General features: G+C 34.5%; 1 protein-coding gene across 6 annotated transcripts in view; it reads right to left on the reverse strand.

Moving 5' to 3' along the window:
• Positions 1-24,446, reverse strand: part of LOC145325448 (uncharacterized) — a 143,326-nt gene that overhangs the window by 32,362 nt on the left and 86,518 nt on the right. For all 6 annotated transcript variants that reach the window (XM_080168430.1, XM_080168428.1, XM_080168431.1 and 3 more), the window contains exons 11-12: positions 20,644-20,721; positions 10,891-10,983 (exon numbers count right to left, since the gene is read on the reverse strand). In XM_080168430.1, the coding sequence (XP_080024556.1) occupies positions 10,891-10,983; positions 20,644-20,721 (171 nt within the window). The remainder of the gene's footprint in view (positions 1-10,890; positions 10,984-20,643; positions 20,722-24,446) is intronic.

Genomic DNA, 24,446 nt, shown 5'->3' on the forward strand with positions numbered 1-24,446 from the left:
AACGGCTAGGCAAGCGTTCCGAAACAATGAAAACAAGACAGAACAGATGCGGCTAAGAAAATATCTGTGAAGTTTTGTGAATGTGTTGGTTGTGATACCTTACCACGCATTATTATAATCGTAATCAGTACAGTTAATTATTGTGACAATCATGGGTCCTAAAAAGAATAAAGGCGCTCAACTGGGATTACGGCTGCGCCCAGCCGTCGAGGCCCTAACCAGTGAACTAAATAAAGTGATGAAGTTGGTCAGTGAATCTTCAGAGCTTGATGTTAGACATTTCACTAAGGAGTCAATCCTTGTCCATGACAAGTTCGAGACATTCGATAGCATTATGGTCGGTTTTAGCAAGCTTGGTGTGAGAATCCAAGAGCTTGAGGAGTTTAGTGACATTTATTCTAATATAATTACTGTGCAAAAGGATTATAACGCTCTGAAAGACGCTCTAGATGCTATGGAGGAGCTTAGTGACATTCAAAGTGTTGTTGATTTAGTTGGTGATAATTTGCCTGACCATAAGGCTGAGCTATATGATCGATGCTTAAAGATTGTGAAAGTTATTAAAGGGTCATACTTTCCCTTACCAGAACCAATTATAAACACTTTGTCTGCTTTGATGAAACGGCTGGCCGAGGTTAAGCTTGAACCTGTGAAGCCGCCTACAACGACGGCGGGTGCTTCGACAGCATCGCCATTTGTGTCGCCGTTTGGCACACCACAGTTCGGCACCGGTTCTATATTCACGCCAGGATATATGAATCGTGTCGACGAACGCCTTCTTCCAAGCTTTGACGGCTCAGAGTCAGCCTACGTAAGTTTCAAGGACAATTTTAAAAAACTTACAGTAGGACAGGACCCGTCATATTTACAGTTATTGTTGAGCAGTGAAAAGGTCTGCAAAAATAAAGAGTTGAGACTTCAGTTAATTCAGATTCAATCGCATGAATCTCAATGGGCTTACCTCGACGCACGTTTTAAGTCCAAAACACATCAGATGCTCTGCCTTTTCAACCAATGGGAGAAGAAGCCTAAACCGTCGGACTCCAACCAGATTGTGACAGTCTTAGCAGAGTTTGGTGGTGCAGTTAGCCAGCTCGAGCAGCTGACTAAAGATGATGATGATGAGGAAGTCACCACAAGCCAGTGGTTGACTGTGATCCTTCTGGAGATGTTATCCAAGAAGTTGCCACGTGATTTCCAGGACAAGCTCAACCTGGCGTTGGGCTCGATGGATACCCCAAATATTCCTAAGCTGTTGAAGATTATAGAGGAACAGCGTGGCGCCATTTTGATGAGGTGTTCAATCGATGTAGACACCCCCTCCAAGAAGAAAGGTAATCCTGCGGCCGCAGCTACAGCCGTTGGTAAACCTGGGTCTCCAGCTAAGACCAAGAAGAAACAGCCTTGCCCGTCGGAAGGTTGTAACTCTGATCACCTGTTGTTTAAGTGCTCCAAGTTTAGGGATATGTCTGTTCCTGAACGCAAAGTCTTCATCAAGAAGATAGGCGCCTGTTTGCTCTGCTTACAAAAAGGGCATCGGGTGGCCGATTGTCCCAGAGCCGATAAGCTTGGCAGCTGTACCATAGACAGTTGCAACCAGCCTCATAATTCATTGTTACACGAATCTGTTGCTGGTGGACAAGTTGCGGCAGTGTATGAATCACAATTGTTTAGCAAGAACAATTTTATGCTGATGTTGCAGCAGGTCCCGGCATTGGCGGCTGACAAACGTCAAGTCACCGTCAATGCCATGTGGGACTCTGGAGCAAATTTGATGTTGATTTCCAGAAGTATTGCCAAGAAGTTAGAGTTGCCATCAACTGGTCGCACAGCTACTATTTCTCTGGCAGATGGAAAGAGCCAAGCATGTCCTACAGTCAAGATTTGTTTGGTTGACCGCAACCGGAATTCACATATTCTGGAGGCGGCGGTAGTGCCCAGCATTGGTACTGAAGAAGGGTTGCGTTCTATTGATCCTACAGCCGCCGCCGACATTTTCAACATGAAGCCTGATAATTTTTCTATGGTCGACGGTAAGATTGATATTCTTATCGGCCATTTAACACCAGCTATGTTCCCGTGTGCAGATAAAATGGTTGGTGATTCTAGACTGTACAGAAGCTTATTTGGTACAGGCTATTTAGTTGTGTCTGCAGATGGCAGGACTGTTGCTAATCCTGTCGCCTGTAAAGCTGTGAAGTTGGAGGTCAGCAAGATGGAGTTCCTGAGTACTGAGAGTTTGGGAATACAGCCGCCATCAATGTGCAGCGGTTGTAAGAACTGCCGTCATTGCGCCGCCATAGCCGCCTGGCAGTCCGCCTTGGACGTGCGTAAGCGGCAGCTGATTGAAGAAGGTCTGACATTAGATCTTGAGAACCATATTTGGACGGCCTCATATCCCTACAAGCAGCCGCCAAGTGTGTTATTTGATAATTCAGAGCAGGCCTATAAGATCTGCTTACGTGACCGGCAGAGAATGATTAAAAAGGGTGAATACAACACCTTCTGCCAAGTGTTCCAAGAAGCTGTGTCTCGTGGAGTGTATCAGAAAGCTTCGCCAGAAGACCTAGCTTATACTAAGCCCGTGTATTATTCGAGCCTAGTCTGCGCATATAAAGAGTCTATTTCCACGCCGTTGAGGATATGCGCCAATTCTAGCCTCTGCTGCAAGGGGCTAAGCCTCAATAGTATTATGATGGACGGCCCAGTTCCATTATATACTCTGATGCACAATCTTATCCGGTTCAGAAGTTATAAGTGTGCATTCGTGGCTGATATTCAGAAGTTCTACAATTCATTATTAGCTACCTATGAAGATTCTCAGCTGAAACGTGTTTTTTTCGCTGATACAGTTGATGGAGAGCCAGAGGTCTACCTCACCAAAACCATCAACTTTGGTGAGGCCTTGGCTGGCGATATGGCCGTGACCGCCCTCAGACTCACTGGTCGTATTTTTGGTGGACGTTCCCAGCAGGATGTTCAAGATGTTTATGGATCTGAGAAGATTAGAGGTTGTGACGTTGTAGCCCAGCAGGATGTGTGGAGAGATGTTCAGCAACCACTCAGTTCTGAATTTATTTTGTATCAAGATCCTCCATCGGTCAAATTGGAGACTTGTACTTACGTGGATGACTGTTTGAGCGGTCATAACAGTAAACCTGAAGCTGTCCAGCTGGTCCAAGAGCTGGAAGATATGATTGCACCTGGCAATTTCAAGTTTAAATCTGTTGTTTATTCTGGAGATGATGTTGACAGTGTAAAAGTTCTGGGCCTTGTTTGGGACCCTAAACAGGATAAGTTGTTCCTACCTGTCAGAGCCAACCACGGCGAGAAGATTAAGGGTAGAAAGTTACTAGAGGATCTGGACCTGGAGGACCTCTGGAGAAGTCTACCTGAGTTGATAACTAAACGTGAAGTTTGGAGAATTGTGCAACAACTTTATGACCCAATGGGTCTAGCAGCGCCATTGCTGCTTAAATCCAAGCTTTGTCTGCGCTCAGTTTGCATACATGGATGCAACTGGGATGATGTTATACCTGGAGAGTTGAGGTCGGAGCTCGTGTCCAGCCTCCAGGACCGTTCGGCACTTGGAAATGTGTCGTTCAGACGTTCGATGGTTCCTGATAAGCCGTTGGGGCTTCCAATGCTTGTTGGTTTCTGCGATGCATCTAACCAGGCCTATGCAGCCATCACCTACCTGAGATGGCCAGTTCCTGGAGGATATGATGTAGTTTTGTGTTGCGCCAAGTCACGTGTCGCACCAGTGAAGATAGAGTCTATACCAAGGTTAGAAATGCTTAGTTGTCTAATTTTGGCAAGGCTTGTGGATACTGTTGTCAGAGCCCTACCTTTCAACATTTCTGGCAAAGTATTTTTTAGTGATAGCAGCTGTGCCCTGGCTCAATTATCCAGTGACAGTGTCATGCTAAATGTTTTCAACAGTCATCGTGTTTCCGAGATACAACAGTTGACGAGCCCTGAAGATTGGAGATGGGTTCCAACCCAACACAACATCGCCGACCTGGCGACGCGTGGTTTGTGTACGATTGAGGATGTACAACCTGGATCTACATACCAAGAAGGTCCAAGCTGGTTGCGCCTGGAACAGGACCAGTGGCCCGTTAAGACGGCGGGTGAGGTAAATGCATCCATTCCCGAGAGCGAGCTAAATCCCAAGATGGCGAAGCTCAAGGTAATGTTCACACAGGTAGTGGACAATGATTTCTGGAGGTCCCTGGCAAGAAGGACTTATAGGCAGGCAAGGAGGACTGTGGCCGCAGTTCTTAAGGCCGCCAACTGCTTTAAAATGCTGCTTGTCAAGAAACGTGGCGTTGCAACAATTGAGGATGGTGTTGGCAACAATGATAGTTCTAGGTATTATGAGAACTATACTTTCACAAATACATACATGGATTCTGTTTGTGACTTGTTTTTGACTTCCTTCAACCAAGAGAAGGAGATGACCATGGACGCTGAGGGGAAATTCGACTCCCTTCAACCCTATCATCACAAGGTCCAGGTTTGTTGGCCCATTGTGGGTCATGATGGATGTTTTCCTCTTAGGACATTTACAATATTAAAAATGTCCGGGAGAGGAGATGAGGCTCTTGAGGCCGCTGCTGGAGGCCCTAGGAAGATTATGAAGGACAGCCCAGGTGTTGTCTTGCTCAGCCGCCACAACAGGCTGGCGCGGCTCATCCTTCAACAGTCCCACGATGAATTGGGGCATGGAGGCCATCGTAAAACGTTGGCGCAAAGCCGCAGGTATGCATGGATCACACATGGCCGCATGGAGGCTATGAAAGTGGTCAAGAGTTGTGCTGCATGTTCCATTGAATATGCCAAGCGTTCGAGTCCCGCAATTGCTAATATTCTGCCAGATCGTGTCGAGCCCTCTGTGCCCTTCAAGGAGGTGCATATGGACCTTGCGGGGCCGATAGAAGTTACGAAGCCTGGCGTTGGCACCAGGAGTTCCAAGACTAAGTACAAAGTCTGGTTGTTGATTGTGGCCTGTAGATTCACACAGGCTGTGTTTGTTGACGTGTTGACTGATTATTCAACTGAAGCCGTGCTGGTCGGCTTGAGAAAACTTCAGGCGTTTTATAATATGCCTAGAAGGGTTACTACAGACAGAGGCACCAATATGGCTGGTGCCAAACGAATTATGGATGAACTTTTGAAGGATACCAGGATGCATTTTGAATGGCATCTTGTGCCCACTGCAGCACACTCGTTCGTAGGTACTGTGGAGAGGCAGGTTGGGCTGGTCAAGCGTGTGTTGAACAAAAAGTTGGCTGGTGCTACTGTAACCTTCAATGATTTATTGGTGTTGTGTGCTGAGACTGCAAGAGTCTTGAATTCTAAGCCATTGACCTATGCCACCCAAGGAGATGACGTCAATTGCTGGAGAATAATTTCACCTGCTGATCTGTTAGGCGGCAGGACCAACGATGCAATCTGCACCTTCGAGACAGGTTGTAAAGAGCCCATCACCAGGAGGCTGGAGAACTTGGAGGAGTTGACCCGTCAGTTCCATCAGGTGTACAAGGAGCAGCTCATGCCTGAGCTACTCAAGTCCGTCAAGTGGCGCAGCAACAAGGTGCTGCTCGAGCCGGGAGACGTGGTGCTGATCGACGATAGCACAAATTTGATGAAGAAGTTCAGATTGGGGCGTGTGGAAGAAGTGCGCCCAGGTGGGAGGACCGTGGTTTGCAAGTTCAAATTATCAGATGACGCAGCCGCCACGAGTAACGAGACTTCCGCAAGACGTCTGCTCAAGATCAATCTACCCAAAGTTTAGTATAAGTATCGTTCTTGTTTAACTTTGAATTTTATTTTTACGGTAGATTTATCAGATTTTTTTTTGAAAGACAAAAAACGCAAATTTTGACACAATTTCGTTTAAACTTTCAAATCGACGCAAGATTTTTTCATTTGAAATGCAAACTTAAGTTATTTATACGTTTACGCAAGTTTTTTCAATGATTTAAGTCTTTCCGGGACCAGGGATTTTTTTCGCGGAAATTTTCCTAGGTACCTACGCAAATACGAACATTTTTATCCTTGTTTGATTGAAATGCGATATGATAAAAAAAGTAACACAATGAGATTTTTTACATCATACAAATATTTCTTTAAGATTTATTATAATCACATAGATAATTTAATATTACATATATATTAAAATTATTTCTATTTACCTTTTAACCGATGTACCTAAAGAAAAATGCAGATTTTTTTTCGCCTTGAATTAAGTAGATTCTTTGAGTTTGAAGATTTAAGCTTAATAAGACCGCTCTATAGTGTATCTTAGCTCTGTTACCTCGGCCAGACATACTACAGAACGGCAAAACTAAAGCATAAGATAATTTTATTTTGATTGCTTTGACTGATGATTTTAAAGTTTCTTGAATTATTCATGATTCTTTTAATTTTTGATTTGATTTAAACATCACTAATTATGTTTATTTTCAGTTGATGGAGCCCTGCGCCAGAAATCCTGTCGGAAATTATGCAGTATCAAAAAATTGTGATGGAAAGACATAACGTCCGTCAGGATAGCTGGAACATGGCATTATTAATATTTGAAAGATTGGTTAGTTTGTATCTTGAGGGGTTCATTCTAACTGAGGCCCCAAATTGCCTTAATTTTGACTGTATGAATATGTACAAGTTGCTTTCTTCTTAAAACAGAGAGAAATTGCAAACTCAGCATTTAGAGAAGTTCTTTTCTTATAATTGAGCTTTTGTTTTATTTTGGTAATTTAATTTGCATATTTCAATTGCAATTTTATTTTACGCAATTTTGATTCATGAAGATTTAAAATTATGAAATTTTAATTTTCCGATGTTTGATGATTTTTTTACAGTCATATTTTAATTAGATTTAAGTATCTATTTTATTAAAACATGTTAGATTTAAGGATTTTACCTATCTTATCTAAGAAATGTCTAGATGTAAGCCCGAGTATTTTTCCGCTGGAGAAAATGCTAATGTTTGAGAAGTTTTTTTTTATGAAATTTTACTTTTCTTTTCTAGCAAAAAGATTTAGTAGAAAAAATATCATTATTTAATCTTTCTTTCTTTTGATTTAAAAGTTTGAGTTGATTACTTAATTATTGATGCGATTTTTAATATAAAAATCATTGCCTATTATTATGTAGGTACCTAATCAAAGTTTAGGTACTATTGATTATTTATTCATGTATTCGCAATTACATGGTCTGTAATTCTAACTTTAATTGAGATTATGAGGCCATGATATAATGAGATGTGTGAGTGGTAAATGTGCATTTCATGAATGTTGAATGCTTTTCCCATTCCTTATTCCTATCCTTATGTGGTAGTGGAGTCGGTTTGAGTTATTGTGGTGTTCGTAAGTTACCATAATTAATTTTGGGCCTGATGGCCATGCCATTTTAAATTCTTGTAATTTATGCGTTATGAGATTGTGATTTTGTGGACACTGTCTGCACGCATGATGTTAAGATGAGTTATTGTGTTCGATTCCCAGTGACTAGACGGGTGTGTGTTGGAATGATTTTCTTGTATTCCCTGGCAAGTTCGAACCCATTAATTCCCTTTTCCTTACACCAGAGAATGAGTGTGTTACGCGGCATTCCTAACTATCTCCGCGCGTCGCTTGTAAACAAACAAGAAGCCGCGCATTTTTCCTTTGATGATTCCCATGTGAAGAGCTACGTGAATAAAAATAATGTATTGGTTGAATATACATGCGCTCTAATCCGTGGAAGATCTCAAATAAGCCTTCCTGCTTAGTTTGACATCATATGTGGTAAGAATTTATCTTTAATTCTTAATAATAAGTGTAGTATGGTATATTTTTACGAAGAAATTTAAAACATTAATTTTTCAACAAATAGACCATTTAACTGCTAACTTTTGACATACGAATATTTTCCTTAATTTTATTGATCATTTGAATCTAAAATTATCAATTTCTGATGCTATTTAATATGTTTCGTGCCAATTTAAAGTTTTTTAGAAATTTTATATTTTTAATTAAATTGAAATCACGCAACCTCGATCTTACAAAAATAATAAACCATTAATATTATGTAATTAATTTTTATATTTTTGTTTTAGATTCACTGTTTTCATGGTAATAAATACACATTTGTAAACTTCGCTATGTTGGTCATTCGGAGGGCTTGGAGATAAGATTTCGAGAACGGCTAGGCAAGCGTTCCGAAACATATTCTATACTACTTTATATAATAGAATATATGTATATTCGTAAGAATGTCCAATAATGTCTCGGAAACCACTGAATCCACAATTTTCAAGAAAGCTTAGAATTCATTTATGTAAGGATTTAGGCTATTTTCTCCTGATTTTATTTTCCTCTTTCACATTTTTAAACAAAAATTAAGTGTGGCTCACAAAAAAATTATCAAACTATTATTTTCTCATCTATCAAAAAAGAACACTAAAATTGCATCTTGTATAGTTGTTACAGTTGAAAGGATTACGGTTATATACATCTAAAAACCTTGATTAAAATAAAATCTCTATGAGTAATAAACAAAACTTACAGAGTGTCCTTTTATCCCATGTTTTGTACTAAAAAACCAATGAAATCTGCAATTGCGTCCAAGAAACCAAATTTGGTAATAGGAAAAAATACCAAGACTTTTTTCTGTTGAGACCGTCTTCAAATTATTCGCTGTGTTTTGTAAGTATTAGGCGTAAGATTCGAAGAAAAAAAACTGATTCAATCTTTAAACAAAATCTACTTCTTATTTTTATATTGATTTGATAAGAAATTACAATTTTTGGTTTAATGTCATAAAAAACTTAAAACCTTTATTTATAAAAACTATATTTATGGTATACATAACCCTGCACAGTGTCTTAAATACTCTTACTGTTTTGTGCAGCCAGTTCATAATATCAAGGGTGATTTCTCTTGAGAGGGACCTACAAGAAGCTTTACTAGAATGAGAACCATATCGATTCAGCTATAAGCAGATTAATTTGCTTCACTGACAAACAGACTGACAGACACAAAAATACACAGACAGGCGACCTATTCCTTTTATGTTAGGATATGATACTTTTAAAAACTGAGAAATGACCCCACCGTCGAATTTTGTGAATTTTTTGCCATGCACAGAATATGTAAGCGAATATTTCCCGACATAGAAAAAGCACCAATTTTGCTGTTTTGGCCCGTTTGGAAATGCAACCCCTTCCCTATGACCCGAAAGGCCCATTAGGTCTGACAGGGCCATTAACTCCACCTCCTAACCCCGCCCCCCCCCCCCACTATCCGCCCATATTAAAAAACTCTGTCCTATATCATTGGTGTGCAGACTTATTTTTGTTATAAAATTAATTTTTGGTACATTCTCTAAAAGTGTTTGTCGATATCTGAACCCAAACCCCCATATTTCGATTCTTCAAAAATATTGGGGGTGGATGGATTTTTTTCCTACAGACTATCCAGTATCTAATATAACCTGACCTAACCCGATTTAAAGTAGTAAACAAACAAACGATTGTTGGGGAGCAAGCAATGTACACCCTTTCTTACTGGCCTTGCGATAAAAAGCTTGCAAATCTCTCTTTTAGGTAATTGAAGAGTTTTTTTTCTGTCTAAAGTCAATTCTTTCAATAGAAGGATTTTCTTCATTTTCAAATATTCTGTAATTCCTTTACATATAATTTCAAATTTGGTATGATGCTTCCTATAATTTAGTACAGTTTAGAAAATGTAGCGACTCTATAATAATTACCATAAAGTTTGTATGTCCAGTTTACATGTTGAGTTAAAAATATATTGATTTCTTAATATGTCATTGATTACAATTTCTTGATTTTATTGCTGTCAACTATTATCATCCTTGTTAAATTTAGATTTATAAAAGAAGGTGGGGTGTAGGGGTGATATGCTATGGGATTAATCGGAATAACATCATTTATAACAGCTCATTTATAATTATTGATGAAAACTAAAACTTTACATTTCCAAATACACTTGCTTCACATTATTGTATTTGAAGACTGTTTTTCTCTAAAATTATTAAATTTGAAAAAAACGGCAAATGCCAAATATATAAGATCTACAATTTTTACTTTATCACATACATATCATACTAGTGGCTTCATCCATAGCTTTTAGGGGTTCCAACTTACTAAATAACATCCTAGAACCAACCCAAGAACCCTAAGAAGCTTCACTAAGAGATTCAGTACAATTTTATACACAAGTTACCAACGATAATTGATAACGGTCATTGACGTTCATACCGACAAATACGATAAAGTTGTATAAAGTATCTGTGCTATTTAAAAAGTGCACATGGCAAAATCCATAAGAAGGAGTTAAAATGTTCAAGTACAAACTGTATTGGTAATTTCAAGTGTTAGTTTAAATGACAGACAATATTGATTTGTATGGCTAAATCTTATTTTGCAATACAAAATATCTATCTATCCATCCATTCATCCATATAGCTATCTAACTATCTGTATTGTAACTGTATGTATATCTATTTATCTATCTATATGTCTACATATTTGTCTATCTGTCTACCTATCTGTCTATCTATCTGTCTATCTGTCCATCTATATATTTGTATATCTGTATGTCTACCTATATGTCTATCTTACTGTCTATTTATCTATCTATCTATCTGTCTATCCATATGTATATTGTATATCTATCTGTCTATATATCTATCTATCTAACTATCTATCTATCTGTCTTTCTATCTGTCTATCTATCTATCTATCAATATATCTGTCTATCTATCTATTTATCTAACTGTATATCTATCTGTCTATCTAACTGTCTATCTATATGTCTATCTATCTCTCTATCTGTCTGTCTGTTTATACATCTGTCCATCTATCTATCTATCTACCTGAACCAGGTTTGCCAGTAATGATGACACCCCTGTTGCTTGGATTTGATGAGCTCAGATGTTCCAGAATTTCTCGGTACAACCAGAAACGTCCTAAAAACAGCAAAAATGTTATTTCTTTTTATCCTTATTTTTTTACCTACTTCTGCTATAAGAATTATGATATTAGTGGTACAATAATGAAGAATGCTTTAACTCATATACTGGTGCATTTTTTTTTTGACTTGCAAAGTTAGAATTTTGATCAAAAGTCGTACTATTAAAGATCTTTTTGCCTTTATTATAATTTAAATTGCTACACTTTAGAGTCTTAAACAACTCTAAAAAAAGAATTAGAAACATTTAAGCACAGTCATTTAATAATTTTATTTTGAAAAATTCATCCTTGTTGTGTGTTATCAAAAATGGCATTTTAAATCCCCAACAAAATGTGCATTACCTACAAAACATTACACCTTCATAATCAAGGAGGGATATGGAATCTGAGGACAAAATATTTTCTATTAAAGACTATCATTATTACAAAATGAAATGTTCTTTTATTTATTGCTAGCGGCTACGCCCCTAGAGGTCTTTAAAGGGAAGTCGACCCATTACTTTTCATTTAGTTTTAAAAGAACTAGTTTAAAAAATGTTGGGGTGATTTTTCGTGGGATTTTAAGCATAAAGACATCCTGTTACTTTTATATAAGGTTTAATAAAGGGGAAACAAAACATATTTTTTATCAGATGTGATATCCCTGTTTTATTTTGTACACCCTTTCATTACAATTCAGTTTTGATTTGAGTAGGAGGAGGAAACATGAATCCAAACTCTAAATATGTTTTATATCAGGGAGGGAGGGGACATTCGGCTGTTTATTATGCTAGTCCCAAAATTTTTATAAGAACGTTTGTTTATTAGTAAGCTTAACAACTTTGGGGACTTTTATTGAATATTTATTGGTTGGTCATTCAGTTGAGTGTCTAACCACTAATTTTGATCTACAGGAGTGGTAATTTGGTGTATATTGTGTATTTGGGATGTACATTAATTTATCATCCATTGTCTTATCACTTTAGATCCCTTATTATATATTCATATCATACACAACAAAATAGTAAATATATATAATTAAATCAGATTATTATATCCTATTAAATAAGGTACTAATTTTTTTGTCTGCCTGTTGATAACTGGCGAACCACTCTGACTTCTCCATTTTAGGGAATCTTCACATTTCGTGATTTTTTAAGGCTATTTTTATTCACAATTTCTACCCCTTCGATTACAGGACCTTGATGCTAAGTGAGCAGTCGCAAATTGAAACAATGGTTAATTTTCTAATTGGAATGATAACTTCAATAAAATAGAAATGCATAGTCGTTAAAGGTAAAAATTTATGTCCAGGATGTAAGAACAAAATAGATTGACTTGTGGGTAAAAGGAAGTATTCAGAACAATAAATGTTTATCAAAAAGGTAGAAGAATATATTAAAGTATAAATAATAATAAAGTATAGAAATCAAAAATACATTATCGGAATTGACAGATTGTTAGTAAGATAGTAGAAATAAGGTATATGTAAATCTGCAATGGCATGTAGATAATTTAAATAATTGAAATAAAATAAATATAAAAAAAGAAAGATTAAAATAGAAAATATAAAAGTGAATAAAATTATATATTTACTAACATTGCTATCAAACAGTTATAATAAAAGATATACACTAGATATCTACAGCCACCAAGATATCCAAAGTAAAATTCTGTATAAAAATGACGTAGGATGATGATATACAAACTAAATAAATTCAATTAACCTTCCAAAATGTTCAACATTTAACTTTTCAGATGTATTTTATGTATCTATCTATTTAATTCCAATTATACAGGGGTATAAGGAAGGAATCGAACAATGAATCTAAAATTAATTAATTTGGTTTACTTGGCTTTTTGATACTAGAACTAACACAATTTTGCTTGTTAGGGCAAAATTTTTAAATTTTGAGTACTAGCACAGAATACCGCTAAATTTGTTGTGCTCCCAGTAGTTAATTTTACTGTGATATTTATGTAGAGAAACATTCCATAAACCCTCGTATTATATACATGTCTTTTTGTTTTGAGTTGTCAGATAGAACTTTTAAATTAAATTAATTGTCCATTTTCCCATCTCTATAACCCTGCAATTCTTGACTATCATGTTTATATATAAAAATGTAGGGTAACTAAAGTCTGGGTTTAGAAAACATTGGAACATTTCTGAAGAAACTCCTAATCAACCTTAAAAGAAAACACTACTTTTTGTACTTGTTGACCAATTTAAAATAAAATTTATTATTCATTTAAAGATTTTCTTTGCAGTATTCCTGTGATATACTAAAAGAACAAAAACCAAGAGGATACCTTCTGAAGAACCCAGCCTTACTGGGCCTATACCTGGTCTTCCCTAACATTGTATTTTTACCCAATACAACCTAACCTAACCTTACATAAAGTAAATTAAACAATAGACGGAAAAACTATCCACTCCCCTCCCCCTATCCCTCCAATTCCTGTGCTCGACTTGGCACTTGGAGAAAAACCATCATGGATTAACTTTTTTTCTTTCTAAAAATTCTTAATCATTTAGTTTGATAAGTCCACCTACTTTTTTCCTATTTACACAAGAAATTGACTTATTAACAAGTGTGAAAATATGCAGAAATGATGTGCACATACACACGCACACACACTGATCATATGCAAGTTGTCTGGAGGTTAACAAGGTTATGTAGTGAGGTTATACCATAACATTATTGCTATTTTTAGCTTTTGCTGCCTACCCAGGTTATGAATGTACCAAACCATGCATAAAATTATGTAAATACATGTAATAATATTATTTTTTTGTATGCTCAAATACATATCTATCTATCTATTTGATATATATCTATTGAAAGTATGATGATTGCACTCAGCAAAGATCATATTATATTATAATATTTGAAATAATCATAGGGCACAGTTGCATCTTATAACAAAATTGGATTAAATTTTGATCAACTTATTGTTTATACAACATAATAATTGACGTCATCTAGCATTGTTTAATCAAAATGTAATTGGTAATTTAGTCTGTGTATTCGCTCAACATTGGTCTTTTAAATTGTATGTTGTTATTTTTTATAGGCACTCTAAACAGCTTCATCAAATGCAGCAGGTGGTTACTTATAGCAGGTTTTCATTAGAACAAAAGATTTTTAATTGCAATTAGCTTCTACAATTTGTCACGAAGAGATTCCAGTCTATTCTTCATGAATGATCTTTGATTAATTAAGCCCAAGTTTAGTGGAAAGTTTTGCAGCTAATTTGCAAGTTGTCTGGGTGTTCATCAAGGTTATTTGTTGCATGCAAATCTAAGTTTTTATTTTATTTTTAGGCGTGGTTTGTTTAATTCTTATGATAAATCAAATCAAGTGAACAGAATATATTGGCTTTTCAAAAACACTTTTAAAAATCCTTCCATTTTTTATTGAGTAGCGCAAATGATTATGTAGCATCCCCACATTATGCCAACCTTGAAGTGAATACACTTAACGTAGTTTAAACAGTTTTTGCCACATAGCGTCTTGTCGTATCATGTGCTTTACAAAACAACAAAAAATATACATATTTGACTTTGTCCATTTTTAAACCAATCGTCATTTTCTTTTTTACGTTTTATTGCCTTCTCTCCCAACATCCGGAGGAATGGAAGTCCAGAAAAATAGCCTAAATCCATTTCTGAAGATATGGAAAGCTTCTCTAAAATGGGAAACTTAAATGGTCTGTTGGGTAGCGACATTTTAACGGACAAATGAATTTAAAAATACTTTTTTTTACATACAGGGATGCCTTTTAAATGTCTTTAAATCATTTCACCTTTTAATAATCCTATTTATACAACTTAAACTTGCTAAAATGTAAGAACTCTATTGTCGCACAAAGTCAACTTTTCACAGATACTTGAAACATGATTTCGCCGAATTGTGCATTTAAAACCTTCTTTGCTGTCTTCATGGTAAATTTACTAAAACTTTGGAAAATTGTATGTCAAGTTGATATTAACGACCATTAACGAAATTTATCATGTTTGAGCATAAAAGATTTATGTTTTCTAAATCTTTTTTTAAGGTAAACGTTCTTATAAATGATTTTCATATTTGGAAACTAAATTATACATATGTCAGATAAGAGGGCTAGATTATGGAGTATTTTGTATAAGGTTTATTGCTTTTAATTTATGAGTAAACTATAAATGTAAAGAAGTTTTTCCATTAAAACTATCAAAAATCTATTTAAAAAAAGATTTGTGGACGAGAAAAATCTTTATTTTGTAACGTTGTGTAAAGTTATCCTTGTATGTCTGTGATCTCTCATCTGTTTGTAAGATCTGTGTGAAAAGCTTGGATTGTGTCTCGCCGGCAAGCCTACATACTGGCAGGCCTACCTACACCACTCTAGGCCTACCTACACTGCACCACTAGGCCTACCGCGGAACTAGGCCTACCCCCGCACACTGTTCTAGAATAAGAAATAAGTCGTAGATATTTTGACGCAATTTAAAAGCATATTTCAGTAAAGTATAGTAATTAATGGCACTTACTAAATGATATTAAAGTTCATATAAATTTTTCATACAATTTATGCTAATGCAAAAAAAGATATTTATATTTTGATAAGTAAATATTCAATTACTTTAAAAATATTTTGTGAGTTTTGCTATTTAATCGATTTTGTAAAATATTATCAAGAAACATAATTCCTGTCTTTGCTTCTGCATTTAAATCTAGGCCTAGACTCACCCTACAATATTACCTAGGCCTTATGCAGGGATAAAGGATTATAAGGATATAATTTTTTAAACATTGTTTTGAAAAGGAAGAACGAAGAAAATATATATTAGATAATTTAAATTTTTCCCCTTGGTTCTTAAAATAGAAATTAATATATACACATACAATTTGTATGTTATTGTATTTAACTGTCTCTTAAACCCAGGGGTAATACTTAGGTTAGGTCTACTTGATACAATTATATGGCTCCTGGATGTGTACATTTGGACAAGGATTATTATATCCATAGCAGATTTATGGTAAAATTATATTACATAAATTAGCAAGATTTTTAAATTTGTTAAGTTTCCTATTTCAGATAAGCTTTACAGGAATCCCAGGATCTTTATAGGCTATTCTAACTTAGGTCTTGAGATGGATCAATGCTATTTTTTCTGCCTAATATATATCAGATTTATGGCAAAATTTCATTACATAAATTAGTAAGAATAAAGATTTTGTTCAGTTTCCCATTTCAGATAAGCTTTACAGGAGACCCAGGATCTTGATAGGCGATTCTAACTTAGGTCTTGAGATGGATCAATGCTATTTTTTCTACCACATCCCACCCTATTAAATCTAAAGTACCTAGATGGTAGGGACGAAGCAGCTAAATTTCTGTCTTAAGGTTAAAAAAACTTTATAAAATATCTCATAGCTTTAATACCTTGGGGACTTTCTCGAGGAAAAATTTTGACGTACAAACCTATGTTTTGAATAGCATCGCTTCTTAAAAACACAACTGTTTAGACTTTATCAACTTGCACAAAGTTCATTTGAAGTCTTTTAACACCTTTCAGTTAATAATAGAATAGATTTTCTTTAGAATATTGTTTCTGGTTCCTGCAGCCTCATAATAGTCGACAACGCAATCCTTTGACGTACTATTTAGTAAAAATTATAACAAATTGTAAAACATAATTTAACATGCCATAAATCATAATTAATAGTAATCTAATTAATTTCCTTGTTTAACAGTGTTAATATTGGTTGTTTTAAGTACCTTTATTTAGGTTTTACAATTATGTAATTTTGCCTATAATTTTTATTATTTGCTACTTCATAAAGATAGTTAAAAGCTAGAAAGTAGTATGAAAGGATCAAACTTTAAAGAAAACTTCATTGAATAAAGATCATTGCACTTTAAAATTTATTCCTAAGAAAGAATAATCATTATCAAAAGGATAGCATTGTAACAACAAATCTAAAGCATACTTTCAACTGTGAAATATGAAAATAATTATTTTAGACACCACTTTGATAGTTTAATTCCAATTAATTGAGATATATGTCCACTACCTCTGCCAAACATTGGATCACGGTGCACGCCAGGGATCTGAAGGGATAAGACACTGGCCTATAAATTTATGTACATCGCCAATGATGATACACAAAATTACTACTCCTGTAGATGAAAATTAGTGGTTGAAACATTTAAACACTCAACTTGATGCACCAACCAATCAGAGTTTAACAAAAGTCCCCAAAGTTGTTAACTTCACGAATAGGAAAACTTTATTATACAACTTTGAGGACTAGTGTAATAAACAGCCCAATGTCTCCTCCCTCCCTGGTGCACGCACAACAACTAATTTAGAAAGCCAGGGATCTTAAGGTATAAGACAAAGAACAGCAAATCTCTATTCATTTCAAAAGAAAATTAAAAAGTAGGGACACTACATAATTAGAACCAGACAATCCCTATTCAATAAAAGCACCCAAAGATTTTAGGCCAACGAATAATCTACTACGATCAAAATTATTGTATACAAGTTTCATTTACTGTACAATACCCGTAGAAAGCGAAGATTCTCCACAGTTAATTCATAAACAGTACACCCGGTAATAATATTTTTCGTATTCATTCGAATCCGGTGGATAGGAACCGGTTCTCATTCATACGAAAAAACTATGTCTAGCACCGAATTATATCCAGCTTTCTACGAATATAAAAATGTACAATCATAAGATTAAAACCAGTTTTATTCGCCGGTGCCTTCGTCACCACGGGGCTAAAAAAACTAGTTTTAATCTTATAATTGTACATTCTATATCCGCGGAAAGCCGTTTATAATACGATACGAGAAATAACTATTCTCGTATTCATTCGAATCCGGTGGATAGGAACCGGTTCTCATTCATACGAAAAAACTATGTCTAGCACCGAATTATATCCAGCTTTCTACGAATATAAAAATGTACAATCATAAGATTAAAACCAGTTTTTTTGGGCCGGTGCCTTTGTCACCTCGGGGCTAAAAAAACTAGTTTTAATCTTATAATTGTACATTCTATATCCGCGGAAAGCCGTTTATAATACGATGCGAGAAATAACTATTAAAGTTTAAAGTTTTTGACCTTCAACATTTATATTATGGTTGTTGTGGTCTGAGAATAGATATAGGGAATACGTGGATATATTAACAGGGGAAAATTTATCGTCAATTTAGTGTGTTAATATGGTCAGTTTATTCATCCAATAGAAGATAATCTGGGTAAAAGGGATAGATAGGAGGTATCGTTATTTCGGCCCGAGAACTTTATCACTTTATCAGAGAAAATGAAAATCTAATGCTACATCCAATCTTATCAGCCTAATATTTTTAATTTTTATTGAGCTATTGGTATACAAATTATTATTTTCAGTATTGACAACAATAGCAGTAGCGAACGGACGAGAATAAGCAAACTAATGCTTTGCTTAATTTTTATATTCTCAACTTGATAAAAGTTGAAGGCGAATTTTTGTCACCATTCTTAAAGGAGATAAAAAGCAAAGACTAAAACGGAGGGGTCTCAGAAGGAAAATAATTTTTAAATCAACCCTTCTGTCTTTTGTAAATTAATTTCATGCCTATTTAACACAAAAAGATTTTTCAATAAAGAAAAGGTTGTATGTTGGGTGTTACTTAACCTCGGTGTATTTGGACATTAGAGTAAAACACTAGAGGGAGAAAGGGTTAAATAACGTATCTCCCCATCACAATCGTCTTGTGCAACCTTCCTATTGGGCCATTGAAAATCAACCAATGGTATTGCTTATATTAACACAGCTAAGTAGCAGAAAATTATTTAGCAGCAGACGAAAGAGGTCTTTGAAAAATGAAGGGAGGTAGTTGTCTGTTTATACATCTATACTATAGATCTGTGTATTTGGACAGAAAAGGAAAGGTTTGCCTCCCCATAGTTAATCTTGGTTGTTGGACCTGACGTTTCAGTGTCCAGACGGTAGCATCACCCTCGTATGAGGTAATTGATTGGCAAAAGTTAAACTTTATTGATATTAAAGGTCATTAATACTCTCATAATGAATTATCTATTTATTAAGTAACACCAGAGAGAAAGGGGAGAATGGATTGTTAATTACACTAGTCCCCAAAGTTTTTTTTATTCGTTGGCTTAACAACTTTGGAATTTTTGAAAGAATTTTGAATGGTTGCTTTATTAGGTTGAGTGTTCAAACGTTTCAGCCACTAATCGTAATCAATTAAAGGGGTAATTTTGTATATTTACATTGGGGATTTACATTAATTTATCCACCAGTGGCTTATACCTTTAGATCCCTGAGTAACCGTTTTTTCATTGACATTCATTGAATCAATTGTCTAACTATCTATCTATTCTAATTAGCTACCCCTAACAAGATTCTAGTAAATTTTAGTAAAAAGTTTATTGCTTTTCTTGCATCAATGACCTCTTACCCTATATTTGCTTCTACTATGGTATTGTTCACTGGGAAATATTTTAAAATATTATATCTCACCTATATCTTCTTATTTATATTATGCCATATCCATTGGATATTATCCAATCTCTCTCTCTCTTTCTATCTTTCTCTCTCTCTCTCTCTCTTTCTCTCTCTCTTTCTCTCTCTCTTTCTCTCTCTCTTTCTCTCTATCTCTCTCTCTCTCTCTCTCTCTCTCTCTCTCTCTTTACTTTTTTTCTTTTTCTTATTAACCCCATATAACTATATAATTTTTAAAATTCCAATATTATTTCATAGTGCATGACCCCTAAAGTAAATCTCCCCTATATTGAAGTTGCTTAGGAATTGTTTGTAATTTAGAGCAGTTAAACTAAAAACAAAGGATTGACATTTTCAGGAAACAAGCTTTAAAATACATTCATTGGAAGTTTCAAAAATTCATCCAAAATTTTAAATTAAAAACAGCAATTTAGTTTAGTCTCATCAAAATTGTAAAAATCCGCTTGGCAATTTCAAACTCATTGTAAATTCTAGATTTATCAAAATCAGTGAAGTTATATTTTTTTAAAAGATACAAAAGTGTTATCTTAGCAATTTTAAGGCTTTTAGTAAAAAATTTGAGATTTATCTTATTTCAAGAGTAACATCTCTATAATTGAAACAAAAAGTTTTTTCATGAAGGTGTTATAACCCCAACCAACTCCTTAAAAATATGTTGGGTATAGTGAACAACTTTACTAAGAAGCACTGTATTCATTAAAAAGGAAGAAATACATGAATCAACGAACCTTACAAAGTTCAATGAAAATTAGAACAGAATATTTTCAACTAATCTATATAGTATATGAGTTTGAGTTTAATTTGTTCAATTATTTGATTTTTCACAATGAAGAAAATACATCTTTTGTAATTCACATTAAAATTGTTTGATTAACAATTACAAATAACAAATAAGAATACGTTATGAATAACATATGATTGTATATGCATAGTTATCTTTTTTTTTATAGAAGGATGCATAATCATATCTATGATATGTTTGCATAGGATACCTAATTTATACGGGATTCCACCATTTATATTTGCTATATACACTGACATTTAAATTGTGATTTTACCAGAAATATGAATTCTATATTTGAAAAGTATAGGCAACCTTCAATGCCCAAAATACAAAGTACAAAATACAAGAATAAAGTACATCTAACCTGTAAATGGAACTGGTGGTGTACTAAGAGGAACTTCAAAGTACAGAGGCTTCAAATGTCTGAAGTACGACTTCCCTCCTAAAAGAAATAAAATTATCAAAAAAGGTTAAAAAATATACCTTATCAATGGCTATTACTTAAAAGTAAATAAAGCTTATTCTTCTTGAAACAAAAACATCCAAATTTCAGCAGTTTCCGAGATATCATGCTTAATGGCGAAAGTTGAAAGTGGTAAATAAATAAGACGTAAACATTTTGTTTTCAAGATCCTAAAATTTGCCAAAATATGTCATTTTTGTGACAATGGAATATTTTATGTACTTTTGTTTAATCTTTATAAAGTAGAGACAATAAATAAATCTATGTGCTAAAAGGAAGTGTTCACACAAACTGAAAAAAAATCTTAGGATTTTTATGAAAAGATTTAGTTCTCTAATAGAGCTAATATTTTAATTCTTAAGAAATCCAATAGTTATATATAAAGTTTATATAATATATGATTACTAGCAACTATGCTCCTATGGGTCTCTAGGGGTTCTGTATTAAAGGGGGGCAGTTGATAGGTCGACCATCCAATTGTAATTTTAGTTTTGAATAGAAAAGTAAAAAATGTGAGGTTGTTACAATCCATTCTTGGACCTTTAAGAGCTTTCCTGTAAAGGAGAACCATATTTGTGCAGCGGTTAGCAAAATCATGTGATTTAAACAGACAGACATCAAGTTACTTTTAAATTTGGATAATTCTAGTAAGTCAAACAATTGTTTAGTTTCCCAATGTTCGCAAATGTTTGCTTAAAAGTTTAAGCATTAATGGGGTTGAATATTTGCTGAGGTAGGCAAGTCTTTAGGCACCAAAAGATTCCAGGGGTTAATATGTAAGTAAAGAGACAGACATCCGATATGGTTCTCCTTTACAATGCAGCTTAGTTTAGATCCAGGGAAGGTCTTTACCTATTTTGGAGAAGGATACTTCTACCCTCCCAAGAGAATTTCCCCCCAACCTTTTTTCTTTCTTTTTCTTTTACAATTCAAATCAAAAGTGGAGGGTCAACTCAACATCCCCTCTTCTCTCAAATGTCCCTATAAGCCTCTAGGGACGTAGTTGCTACTGTAAGAAGAAGATATGAAATAAAACTGAAATTGCTAGTGAAAAAATCAGAGGAATTATTCAAAAAATCATGATTTACTATTCCTTCATCTATTGAAAATTTTGCAGACAACTTGCAATATTTGCGCAGATTTGGAATCCTTCAATACACAATGGGGCAAATAGATATTAATCAGTAAAAATTATTATAACAGATGACAATAAGATTATTTATAAAACTCTAACAATCAACAAATGAAAAAGACAGTATTTTTTCAATTTATTTATGAATATAAACTTTAAATAAACTGTAAACTTCAATAAAGTACTTATAGTCATAAATAGATTGAATGAGCGAGGGGTTAGAACAATCTAGCAATGTAAAATCTTTTCAACCAACAATTTGAATCTACTAGGACAAATTTGCTTGACATTAATGGGGATGTTCATCAATCTATCGCTCACTTTCGAATGAACAGAGTCTTTTCATAAATGATATTAATCTACTGAAGTGGTAATTTTGTTTAACACCAAAGAGTAATGGGATGTTCATCAATTTAATGTCCGTTTTCTAAGGAATTACTGTATTATTTGGACTTAATTTTCAAATGTTGACAAACTAGCCCACTGTGCATAAAATGCCTATACTAAGTACTTAACTAACCCCACCATATGCACAGTCTAGCACTTTAAACTAAATTGTAAATACTCATTCATTAAGGCAAAGTATGACGAGTTAACATACAATACCACCAAAAAATCTAATTGGTAAGGAATCATGTACACTTAGTTTAAAGGGAATGCTGAGCGAGGATGTGCTTTTTAAAAATGGAAAATAATTTTTATATTTAAAGCCCTGATCAATTTCTTTTGGACCTTCTATTTTTTATCTAAAAGTTAGGTAACGATAACATTTAAAAAAAACAGGGATTTAAAGGGATATGACAATGTCAATAAATTGATGTACATCCCCTATGATAACACAAAAAATCTTCCTTAGATCAAAATTAGTGGATGAAACGTTTGAACACTCAACTTCATAAACAAAAAAATCTAAATTCATTTAAAGTCCCCAAAGTTGTTAATCCAGCAAATAAGAAAATGTTATTATAAAAGTTTGGTGACTAGTGAAAAAAATAGCTCATCGTCTCTCTGGGAATATTAAACTATTTGAAAAAGTGTATATAGGAATAAATATAAATGTATTAACACAGAATGACAAGAGTATTATTTTAATAGTCCAGTTAATTTTATTTCATACCCTGTTTGTTCCTTGATTTAGATTCTAATTGTATCTAGCACACGGTTTTTATGTGATGGTGGTACCAAAAAAAATCTGGTTGATCAATGAGTTTTATTTGCGTTATTAAGCCGTCTGAAGCTGTCTGTACTGGGGCTTTAAATCATTTATAAAAAAGTCACGACGGCTGATATGCATTATTACTTATGAAGAAAGTATCTGAGGCTGAATATTGTATAAATTTTGGCTAAAACTACAGCTGCTAAATGCTAAATTACGGACACTGGATACGGCTGCCAATATGGCCATAGCTGTCAAAAATATAAAACGAAACTAGGGATGGCAATCCGTCAAATTTTAGACCGGATTCGGATTTCTACAAGAATCTGTTTAAAAAAATGGCGGATTCTCCGCTGATTCCGGATTCTTATTTTTTGGCGGATTCCGGATTTTAGCAATATTTTAAAAGGCTTTTTGGGTATAGTCCCTTTCGTGACATCGCTTCTTATGGGGCGATTTGTCGTATTTTTCACAGTAGATATTCTCCTATTTCTAGCCCCTGCGGGGGGCTCTAACCCTGCGGGGCCAATTACCTAACCCTGTGGGGCAATCACCTAACCCAATATAACCTAACCTAACCTAAATTAACCTATAAAAAGCCATTTGAAAAATACGACATATCGCCCCATAAGAAGCGATGTCACGAAAAGGACTATTCCCGGCTTTTTTGAAAATTAAAAGTGCTGCATATGTCCTAAAAATTAATGTTCTTGTGTTTTCTATAATTCACTTCCGAGAATCGAGCCAGATTTTAAAAGATATTATATATAATGATGATAATGACTAGTATTAAATAACTCAAGACGCTAATTTTAGCCTACCAATTAAGAATCCGAATTCGCAATAAAAAAACGATTACGGATTCGGATTTGAATTCTAAAATTGGCCAAAAATTGGGTGGATTCCGGATCCCAGATTCGGATTGCCAACCCTAAACGAAACAAACATTAATACATTTCTTTAAGTCGTCCAAAATCTATTTTTTTAAATTTTGGAGCACCAATTCAAGGAAATTTTTGGTTGTAAGATAGTAATAAGTGGTTGGTAATAAAATAAACCAAACATCAAATCAAGTTTAATCAAACGTAGTGTTTTTACAATGCAGTTGAAAAAAATATTTGCAGCTGAAGTGGTATGTCAATATATTTTTTTAAAAGCCACATTCACTGTAAAAAATATTATCCTTAAACCCCTGCTTAAAACCCTAAATAATTAGTTTTTTCTGACAATGAAACTAAACTTAGATATCAGAAACAACAATTAGAATGTGTTATTTGCAAGTATGTTTTAACACAATAAACACAAAGTTGCATTAAATTCTCAGACTTTAGATCAATTGATAATTTGGTTTTTGCCAAGATTTATTTAGACCACAACTTTATTTCTATAATAATTTAGTAAGAAACCTACTCTATG

This window comes from Acartia tonsa, chromosome 8 (assembly GCF_053477335.1).
Source record: "Acartia tonsa isolate MP-2025a chromosome 8, ASM5347733v1, whole genome shotgun sequence".
NCBI classification, from domain to species: domain Eukaryota; kingdom Metazoa; phylum Arthropoda; class Copepoda; order Calanoida; family Acartiidae; genus Acartia; species Acartia tonsa.